This window comes from Silene latifolia, chromosome 1 (genome assembly GCF_048544455.1).
Source record: "Silene latifolia isolate original U9 population chromosome 1, ASM4854445v1, whole genome shotgun sequence".
NCBI classification, from domain to species: domain Eukaryota; kingdom Viridiplantae; phylum Streptophyta; class Magnoliopsida; order Caryophyllales; family Caryophyllaceae; genus Silene; species Silene latifolia.
This window is the reverse complement of record NC_133526.1, coordinates 196,629,726-196,640,903: the sequence shown is the minus strand read 5'-3', so window position 1 is coordinate 196,640,903 and position 11,178 is coordinate 196,629,726. Positions and strand designations below refer to the sequence as shown.

Sequence of the window (11,178 nt, the reverse complement as noted above, 5' to 3'; positions counted from 1 at the left end):
ATCAATTTAGATACTTAGTAGTATTATTTTCAATTTATATAAGTGGGAGTGATTTTAAAAACTTATCTAACAATTAATGCATAACATTATGACACTGAAAGGTAATGAGTTGAACATGAGTCAATAAACAAAAGACAAGAAATAAAAATGTTAGTATTTGGCGACTTGAAAGGCAAATGAATGAGCGGTGTTGATGGTAGGAGGTCGTAATGGATGGGTAATGAATAATGATGGGGTGAGGAGTCGCATAAGGTAACGGGAAGGTTTAGGGTTTATGGGGCGTGGTGGTTATGCTGGAGGTTTAGGGTTTATGGGGCGTGGTGGTTACGGGAAGGAGGATGTACACATTTAATGATCTGGGTCGCTCGTTGCGATGAGCAGTGCATGAGGTGGTAATGTTGCGGTCTACCACTGGTGGTCTGGGTACCTGTTGCGATGATAACCTGACGGATTTGCGATGTTTTATATGGTAAAACATGACAATGACAACAATATTTGGTCCATTTGGTCTGGTCCGGTCCACGTGTTTTTATGGTCCAGACCGGACCGGATCAATATTAATATGGTCCGGTCCTCGGTCCACCTCTTAACCCTTATTTGGTCTTCGGTCCAAAGAGTTTGGTCCGGTCCGGTCCCGGACCAATGAACACCCTTACATATATCCATCTAACCGAGATAAAGTGGCTAAAAGAGGTTATTATTCATGATGAACAATACAACACTTTGTTAATCATCTGTTCACTTCCCCGATCTTCACTCTCAAAACCTTCTGGCTTAACAGTTAACCGAGATAAAGTGGCTAAACAGAATAACAGATGACGCTATAAACTCAACTCATCTGCACGACCGACCGTCGACCACTGTAAATCAATCAGTCAGCCATGGTCACCAAATAAAGCCAAAAATCACTTAGGCACTTGAGTGAGATATACTGTCGTCAGCTACATACACAACTAAAAAATAATGAGCATCAGTAAGAGGAAGTTTAAGCCGAGTAACAAAAATCTGTGCAAATTAATTTCTACAAAACTCCGGCAGAGAACATTACAGATTTCCCCTTGCTGCAGAGTGAATGCATGGAAATACACATTCTGCCAAACAAGACTTGTTATCATCACCTAACGACAGACTTAAACACTTTGGCAAAAGGCACACCCTGTGGACACCTCTCGGAAAAACCTGTGCATTCGACACCTAATCTTACCGACAAAACAAACTTCTCATTACTAACCTAATACTAGTCCATTTCCTATCCAATAACCTATCTAAATAGCCCAAAGACAGATTCATTTTTCATAAAGAGGTACATATCCATACATATATAGGGTACTCAAGAGCCCGTTCAGGTGGACTAATACTCTCGGATTCAAATAGGGGACGATAGATAACCGAGTACTTCAAATCAATTCATACTTCAACAGCTTTATGTAATCGAAAAACTTCCGAATCTAAGGCCAATATATGAGTTTCATACCCGTTATGAATTCAAAAGGTTGCAAATATTTTTAAACAGGTACGAATTGTTGAAAACGTGGCACCAAAACACACAAATGTCAACGACGAATACCACGCTACTCCATAAAATTGACCCATAACATATTTAGATATAGATTAACGACGTCAACATTACAAATACAGAAACCAAAAGCAGGTGTACTGCTGAAGTAGATTTCTAGAAGGGAAGACGTAAATTGTATATGATAACAGTAGGCATTTTAAGAACAAGGGACCATCAGGTGTCGGGCTGCGCTCTGTACTCTAAATGACATGACAATGAAAGCGGGGGGGAAGGGGAGTTATGTGATTCTAAGCTGGCAAATCAAAACCAGTTACATAACATGACCATTAGACCAAGAACCGAGCCGGTATTGTTGTGTTGCTCCGACTTGGCCTACATTACAACTACATTGAGGGATCTACCCTCGCTCTCGCCAATGGACCTTTTTGGGAGATTAGAATTCGAGGTAGAACAAGTCTATTTTCAAAACAAAGCCTGGACATTACAGAGAGCAATGACGCAATAAAGGTTCCATAATATTGAAATCACAACAAACTCAGCATAAAGCTAGCTACTATAGCACTAAACAGACCAATTAACAAAAGTGATACGAAACCAAAAGCCCACAAGGGTGGTCGTCTAACTGATAAGAAAAGAAACATTCGATATAGGGATTAAGGCGAAAGGAGTTTAGGTTCTAATCATTGTTCTTTTTCTTAAAACGTAGAAGGGCATCAAATGGGATCAGAGTAACATATCTTGCGGCATCGTCATCAGCACTGACATCGGCAAGGAGGTCTTCGTAAATGACAAGAGATCTTGACCGGGCAGCAGGTTCCATCTTCCTAGTCAGAGCAAGTAAAATTTCTCTGAGGAAATAGCCGGTGTTGGATCGGAAAATTCTGAAGCTGAGTTGACCCCCAGATGACTTGATAGGTGGATAAACATGGGCAAGTCGGACAAAACTTGTGAATCTCATCATGGACCAGCCATGATGATCAGCATCATCAACAAACAAGTGCCTCTTCTCACCCTCGTCCACTGCCGAAGGAAAACAATTCAGAATCAATTTTTTTTTTTTTTTGGGAAAAGGTAAGAATATATATTAATATCAAATCACAATTGTTACATTTTCGAGAGTAACTCCCCTAGTATACTTTCTTTTCAATCCATATTCTAGCTGCCCTATTCATGTTCAAAGTTGGTTTGCAGCGAATACGATTACATACTACCTCTTTTACATTTTTAAAGACGATCTCAGGCCTAATTACAAGACCTTCAATTCTACAAATATTTCGATGATACCAATACTGATACATAAGACATCCAACAACTAATGCAATGAATTGCTTCACCAGTAAAGACCGCATCCTCAATTGTAGCCACCAATGAATCACATCAAAATCAAATTTTAAAGCACCAAAAAAAAAAAAAAAAAAAAAAGAGAAAAAATCTCTTACTGATGAAGTCAATAAAGCCTCCCATCTCATACTTCTCATAAGCAGAAATAGCATTCTGCCAGTACGAATGGATGTTTAGGAATGGGATAGAGGGCAGATGTCGCAACATTTCGGATTCGGCCAACTTAGGGATCTTCCCAGGATACAAAAAGCCTCTTTTTGGATTTATCTTGGGAGCGTATTCCTTCAGCTTTTGTTCCGTCTCCTCATCCAATCTGAAATCCCTGGTGTCAATATGAACCCCCCTCACTTTTTTTCCAATTTCAAAGAGAGCATGGAGAAGCAGCTTAACCCTAACCGTGGACGATGGAGGATCCTTAGTTTCAACCTCTTCCATCATGTACATGTATTCGTAAATTCCAGGATAGTAGCCCAAGGAAAGATCACAATCAGCCCGGGGAAGATTCTGCAAAAACATAGAGGGTTAATTTTGCAGATTAAAATAAACCATAATATAATCCAATTCATGTCAAAATTAAAATTAAATTTACCTTGTTCAGATTGTCAGGCACCATACAAAAATGTTGATCGTCCCAATAATACCCGGGAAACAATTCCGATAACTTCTTCTTGAAAATCTCATATGGATTCTTTTTCTTCTCATGCTCCTCCTCTTCCGTCTCCCTTACAAAATAAATAAATACACTGTTGTTAATTAACCTAATTCATACTCTCGGATTCAAATAAATAAAAATAAAATATGGGTGGTAGGGTACTTAATTAAGCTAATCATAATTACTCAAAATTTATTTAAATTATTAAATAAATATGGGGTGGGGCCTGGGGGTGTAGTTAATTAATTAATTAAGCTAATGCCAACTAAATTGAGGAGTTTAATAAATTAAATTAATGCCAATTAAATTAAGGAGTTGTTAATTAATAAATTAATGCAACTAATCAGGGCAGGTTTATACATTAATTAATTAATTAATTAATACTACTATAATAAGGTCGAAATAAGGAAATGAATTAGGTAAGATCTACGGTATAATCTAAAATTAAGGGGTTAATTAGTTGAGTAATTATACATTAATCAAATACTCCGTAATACAAGTACTATAATTAAGGAGCTAATTAATTTATTAATAAATGCAATTAACCAGCAATAAACAATACAGTACCTCGTCCTTTTACTGCTGCTGCTGTTACTCTCCATGCTTTTTTTTTTTTGAGGGTTACTCCCCATGCTTTTACTGCGGCTGCTGTTACTCCCCATGTCTGACTATTGTTTAGGGTTACAAATGTGAGAGGTGGAGAGGGGGAAGTGAAAAGTAGGATATATTTTATTTTTCTATTTTTACTGTTGGTTTTAGACTGTCTTTGCTTTCTCTTTTTTACACGGAAATTAATTTAAACGTATAATTTAAAAATTGTCTTTAACATTAATTCACTTGAAATTTTATATTTTTTTTGTAGGACATAATGGGTAAAAGATTTTCAAAAGCACACATAATTGTTCTAATAGATACGGAGCTCAATCTCACAAGCGGTATTCTCTATTAGACTCTAATTTTTCTATCGTATGAGTAACACCATATCTTGCATGAAAACTATCAACGTGCACGTGAAAAAAATAGTAGCAATCAACATTTACATTCCTTAGCAACATTACGAATAGACTCCGACGCGTTGAGATAAACTGCAATGGTCAGATCATGATCAATAAACGAAATCCAACCCATCTTCCATAAAGTAGGCACCTCATTTCACACCGTGATTTCTCAAGGAACGAAATTGCTAACTCAAAAGATGACCAACATGAATAAATTATAGAACACATAATTACAGATCAGATGCCTGTGTAATATGCGTTATTTTGATTATCGGATATGGAGTAATTAGACAATAGAAAAATGGGGACTAATCCAGTGCAAAGTAAATTTAACCCAAAAAAATAAATTTAACTAAAGTATCTATGAGCAATTAGGAACCGATAAGGTAGATGATATTTTATTATTATTGTAATAGTTGAAGGATAAACTTGAGAGCATAAAATTTCTTTTACTAAACGAGTCAGCTATACATTTCACCAATTCGGAGCTGGGTCAGGTAGTTTCGTATGTGGCTGTGGGTCAACAATATTACTAGTAGTCTTCGATCTCAGGCATTAAGGCCAACTCAAGAGCGAAGTCACTTTCCAAAACATCATCAAACGGAAATTCGGTAACCCCATGAGCCTCAAGCTCCGCTTCAACTTGTCTCGAAACAATACTGTCATCTTTCCCAACAGCAACGAGGCGACTATGTTGATCCTCTTCTGGGAAAGTCAATTGTTCCTCGACAGACGCTTCAAACGCGGCAGGGGGAGACATAACAGGCCATGGCATCTTCTCAATCTTTGAACCCATTCTAAAAGGATAATTAAAAACAACCCGTTCCACCATTTGTCTGTTCCAATTGCTTTCCGTGTATGCCGCAACATCCAGGGGAACAAACACAATTTCCCAACCTATGGCCTTCATTTCCAGGTCATGCTTCATCAAGAGGTCGTAAAAGCGCTGGGGTCAGATAAGAGCGAATCAAAGTAAAGGATCAAGTTCTTGCCTCGAAGCTGAATAATGATAAATGAACTGGAGTGAGCGATCTGACAAATTCCAACCTTCGTATTAGGATAGCGGTTCGAGTGAAGGGATATTCAGTAATTCCATTCTTGGTTATGACGTCTCTTCCGCGCAGCTCAGCAGATTCACAGTTAGGTGGTATAATGATAAACTTTTCCCCGGGCCAAAGATATCCCTCACCAAATATACGCCACAGCCTGCGGCAGACCTTGCTGTCATAGTCGAAAAGAAACCAGGATTTGATATTGAAAGCCACAGTGTCTGATATAGGTCTTAATAGTATGAGTATGGTTCTTCAAGTATACGAGCACTATCTCAAGCTGTTGTTTGTTTGCTCAGCAGCAATAGTCATGGGCGGCCTTAATTCGTTCCATGATACTCCCGTCAAAGCAGAGGTACAATCCCACATACTTGGAGGTTAGATCTAGGACTGTAGAAGCGCTAAATCAGTTTCAGCATCAAATCTGCGGAGAATGAGGTAGGGATCGCAAAGCAGAATATCCCTATAAAGGGATAGATACCGTTGATCCTTGTTAACAATGCCATACGCCAACGCATACATGGGATCCAACCTGGATCTCAATGAGTGATCTTGGTCAAAAATCTCATTCAAAGTGGTGTTGAGAAAGGGAGGCGACCACTCAGAACCAAGGTTGAGAAAATTTTCAAGGGTATACTCTTTCTCCAAAACAAGTCCCTTGGGATCGACCAAAATGGCCCGGTTCATGAAACAGGAGGTTATATAATCACGCGTATCAACATCAGAAAAGGGTATAGCAAGGCAGGAGAATGCAGAATAAAAGTGATCAAAAGCTGCCTTTTGATCATAAGTAGCAGCATCGCTTCTCATCTTAACTACCACAATTATCTCTAAAGGACGACCATCTTGAGATAAATGGTCGTACATATCTATTATGGCACGACATTCATCAGCGACACGCTCATCACTAAACATAGGTACTGAGAAACAGCAGATGAGGAGGTATTTTCCACAGAGAGAATCAAAATCAACATCCTCAACTTCACCATAATAACCTTTTTTTTAAACCGTACCAAGTGATTCGTCTTACCATTATTTGACAGAAACCGTTCTTGCCTTGAAACCGTCTAACCAAGCGCTGGGGATTAGATATAGATAAGTCCAAATCAAGGTACAGGATCAAGTTCTTGCCTCGAAGCTGCTCAGAATTGAATTCTTTACCATTCTGAAACTGACCAGTTTTGAATAATGATAAATTAACTGGAGTGAGCAATCTGACAAATTCCAACCTTCGTTTTAGGATAGCGGTTCGAGTGAGGGGATATTCAGTATTTCCGTTCTTGGTTATGATGTCTATTCCCAAGGCCAAAGATATCCCTCGCCAAATATACGCCACAGCTTGCGGCAAACCTTGTTGTCATAGTCTCCCCTCCAATTTACCAACTTAACTGCATAGACATCCGAAAAATATATCTCAGAGGCAATTTTCATGGAAACTTTTCGCTCTCACTTTTCGCTGACGCCATTTACAATCTTACAATATAAATGTGGGAACTCATTTTTCCATAAGAATGTAGGAACTCGTGATAACAGCATCTATGACTTGTTTTTACATAAGAATGTGGGAACTTGTGATAACAATAACATAGAATGATCTCATTTGAGGATTTGTGGAAACCTAGATGTATCTCAAATGATTCACGTTTCTAATAAACTGGGGATAAACTGCTCACCGTGTTCTCAGCATCAGAATATTTTTTTCTTTTCTGCTTTGGAGTGGTTCCAGTTTCAAGGTATTGGAAGATCTCCTTCTTTGATCGGAATCGACGGTTTGAGGCTGGATCTATGAGATACTGTCAAGGGTGAAAGCAGCACTACCCATTAGAAAACTTGAGAAAGAAAAACAGAAACCGATGCTAAAAAGACCATAAACACAAAAGATGTAAATTTCATGAACATGATGATGCATTCTACTAAGAAGAAATGTAGCAGCAAAGGATAATTCACTTCTTTTACTTAAATCACCGTCAAATTTCTGTTTCCTTCTCCCCTACAAGCTTTCCATAATGGAGTCAAACACTCACGACTCTTTGGATCTATAATAGTATGATGAAATAAAGCAAAATGCTTTATAATCTGAAGTAGCAGTCGGAGGATGGTTTACACGGAGTACAATTACTAACCCAGTTGTCGGTATGGGTCATATAAAAACTAACATAAATAAAGGAACACATGGAAAGGTTTTCTCATAAGACTCCCTTAACCTACAAGACTAAGGAGCTTTTGAAACAATAGAGTATATCCACTAGCCATACAGGCGTCAACTACTAACAGCAGGAAAATCTTTTAGCATTGACATACAACAGAAAGCCAAAACCCCTCAACTAAATTTCACTCTTTGCCAAGCAATCAGAACTCCATAAACCAAGTGCATTTCTTCAATGTATGCATCTTGTTTCAAGATTACCCTAGAATGTAAAATCTCATTCCTTTTCCTCTGTGACAAAAAAAGAAGCAAAATGTTTCTCTCGAGAAGTTTGCTGAACCACCTGGTTCCCCTCTTTTCCGAGCATTGAATAAATGCACAAAGTTGACAACGCAGGAAGTTACCAACCCTCTTATAATACACATCACTAAGGGGTGTGCTTTTTGCTATTTGCTTCTGGAAACAACAAAATGCCCAAAAACACATATGCAGGAACACAACCATGGCTCCACATGATAAATTTTATAGGTAACGAATTTCAGAGAGTGGGCTAGCTATCTCTCTTTCTTTTATTAATAGCTTTAAGTTTCCATAATGCAATAGGAACAGCAAGTTCAGCATCTGCCAACACGAACAGGCTAAAAGTTGTTAAATGCTAACCAATAACTAGAAGCATGTACGGAACTTGATAAGCTTGGCAAGGACAGCTAATACTATAAACAGCTCAACACATCAAAATTCTATCCTTCCATTTAGTTTGACGCCACAGCATTGAAAATTACATAAAAAGCATAGATCGCATGCATATGCATTCAATAATGCTAAAGTTTAGGAGAGAGTTACATAAATAAGCATCTCTCAGGAAACATGTCAAAATCGAAGGCATGTTGTACAATAAATGACTCTCATTGGCTTCCATTAAGATGGACACTAACAGCGTCAAAATCGATTGTAATTCTCAAGGATCCACATTTTGTGTGGTGACGACAAATAATCTAATATAGAGCAATGAAGTAGTGTGTCAAAGACTTCGTTGTCCCATGTCAGGAGAATAACAGATGAAAACGCCTCTAGGGGGTCAGACCGGCACACATGTGACACAAAACCAACCCCTTGGTATCTATGAGATAGGGCTGAAAGCACCAACTCAATTGTCCAAGACGGTATTATATGAACAAATTTGACGATTATAATATACGCTTAAGGCAGCTTTATGGGGAACAAGTTCCACCAAAATCAATTGAAAATTGACAAAATACATCCTATGGCTCCACATTAGATGTGGTGATACCGGATTGATTGAATTTCAAGCAATAAATTGGTGCCTCAAGCGATGTTCGACATCCCTTGTGGATTGTTGTAGAGCTCGATGGATTGAAACACAACAAAACATCCAAATTGTACAACCATGTGACACAAAGGAATCTTAACGTGACTATGAGTTGGCGTTGACAATCTAACTCATCCTGACAATAAGTTGGTGTATCAAGCCATATTTGACAACTTTGGCAAGGAGAAGAGCATTTGGACTTTGGAACAATGCATTGTTGCTAAATCGTACACCCACACGTTGGAATAAAATAAGTCGGTGTTAACAATCTAACTCATTTTGACACTGCCACCAGCAATGGTATACATGGCTCCACAATCAAGAATGAAGGATTCCGATTCACTAATACTTCAATTTATTATCTATTTACTCTAGATACTACAAAAACAACCAGGAAGTATTACTCTCTCCGTCTCAATAATTTATTGTCCTTTGATTAAAAAACCCCCACCACAAACATTACAAAAAAAAGGTAAACAATTGACGAGAACAATAACTCCGTGTCTAAACATCTTCCCTAAATTTCAAGATAAGTGAGTCGGGTGTACAGAGTCTTGCCCCGTGTTAATAACTTAGAGACACTCATTCAAATAAGTCAAAACCCGTGTCGAGAATTGCATCGAATGACTAATTTTAAACTACAAAATAAGCATCAAAACATAATAGCCTCTAAAATAAACACAAATACAAAAAAATCAAAACCTTATCTTTAGAGCCAGCCAGCAGAAGCACCAGAAGTCCTCAAAAAGTTTCCCTAAACAACCAATCGGGTCGGTTATCCGGGTTATTAACATCAACCGGACCGGCTGATGAAGATGAATCGGATTTCTGATGTGGTGTTGTTTACACGGCGCATCAGTTTTCAGCTTTTTGGTTCCGTCACCATTAGATGTAGGTGTTGGGGTCGGGTCAATGAATGCTCCGGCTTGAAGTAGCGGGTCGGAGTTATTACTTATTCGGCTCATCCATGGTTTCCGGTGACATTGAAAGAGGGTAAAGTAAGAGCTACTGAGATGAATACGGGTGTGTTGTTGTAATTTGGAATTTGGGGGAATTTGAAGAGGAGTTGTTATTGGTGACATTATAATTAGTTAATGTTTGAGTGTGTGTATCGTGTATGTGTGTATACTCTATTAATTAAGGTAAGTTTTTAGGAAGTGTTATTGAAGGAAGGATGGATGGGGTGAAGTTGGGTTATAAGTGTGAAATTGTGGATTGTGGAGGGTAGACCTTCTCGATTACACTGGGTTGACCCAGTTCGGTTTGCTTCAATACTACAGACAGAGTTCATATTAATTATTAACACAAAGACGACGCTTTTTAAACGGGGGAAGGAGGTCAAGTTGGAACGAGTAATCGTCTTTTCTCTTTAAACAAGCGCCATGTGCTTGGGCTCCCGTGAACCTGCAAAAAGTAGCTGAACGTCCGGTCATCAACATAGGTTTATTTATTACCTTAGCTCGAACCCGAGTCGAACAATGATGGCTGGTAGAAATCCCACCAATCTACTACATACTGCTCTTGAATGCGTTTTCATAGCTGTTGGAAATACAAACTAACTTGGACATGTCAAAGGGTTGGAACCGACCTTCAGAGATTGGTTCAAAATGGCGCCTTCAGACAAATAAACTTTGGTGACCTCGTAAAAGTGATTTGAAACCTTCTCGGGTAACAAACGAGGCTTCTTAACTTCAGGATAAATAGCCTCATCTTCATTGAACTTAGTAGGATAACTAGCTGGATCAAAGTCCACTACCGTCAAAGGATCTTCATGGAGGGTTCCGACAAAGTTGAAGACGGATCGAAACTTCATGTAAACCCCGGATTTCAGATGGAAAAATTGTAGGTTCCTCCCAAGTTTCAAGCTTTCATAAGCTTTGTGACACAGATCGCTACAATTTTTTGTGGACTTGTCTTTTGCTAGAGAAGCTGCATTTCGTAGTATCCGGGCACAAGGCGGAGAAGGGATATTATCACATTGAAGTGGCGAGGGAGTGGGAGACGCAAAAACGGAGCTGGTGTCCAAAAACATGTCCGGACTTGCGGTACTAACAAATAGGTCACAACGTAGCTAGTCGCACTGTCTAAACTTTCCAAACTACTACAGGAGGTTGCACTGACTTGTTGTTCATATCATCATAAA

At 38.7% G+C, this 11,178-nt stretch overlaps 1 protein-coding gene and 1 long non-coding RNA gene across 2 annotated transcripts; both read right to left on the bottom strand.

Moving 5' to 3' along the window:
- Nucleotides 1–1,958: 1,958 nt before the first annotated feature.
- On the bottom strand, nucleotides 1,959–4,229 carry LOC141616162 (uncharacterized). The gene is made up of 4 exons (XM_074433843.1): nucleotides 4,080–4,229; nucleotides 3,450–3,582; nucleotides 2,959–3,364; nucleotides 1,959–2,539 (listed from the first exon to the last, which is right to left on the bottom strand). The coding sequence occupies exons 1-4, from the start codon at nucleotides 4,172–4,174 to the stop codon at nucleotides 2,196–2,198; spliced, it is 978 nt and encodes a 325-aa protein (XP_074289944.1). The 5' UTR covers nucleotides 4,175–4,229; the 3' UTR covers nucleotides 1,959–2,195.
- Nucleotides 4,230–4,897: 668 nt separating this feature from the next.
- On the bottom strand, nucleotides 4,898–11,160 carry LOC141616135 (uncharacterized). Its single transcript, XR_012530509.1, has 3 exons — nucleotides 9,738–11,160; nucleotides 7,233–7,352; nucleotides 4,898–6,947 (listed from the first exon to the last, which is right to left on the bottom strand). It is a non-coding gene; the product is annotated as an uncharacterized LOC141616135 (long non-coding RNA).
- Between the last annotated feature and the right edge of the window lie 18 nt (nucleotides 11,161–11,178).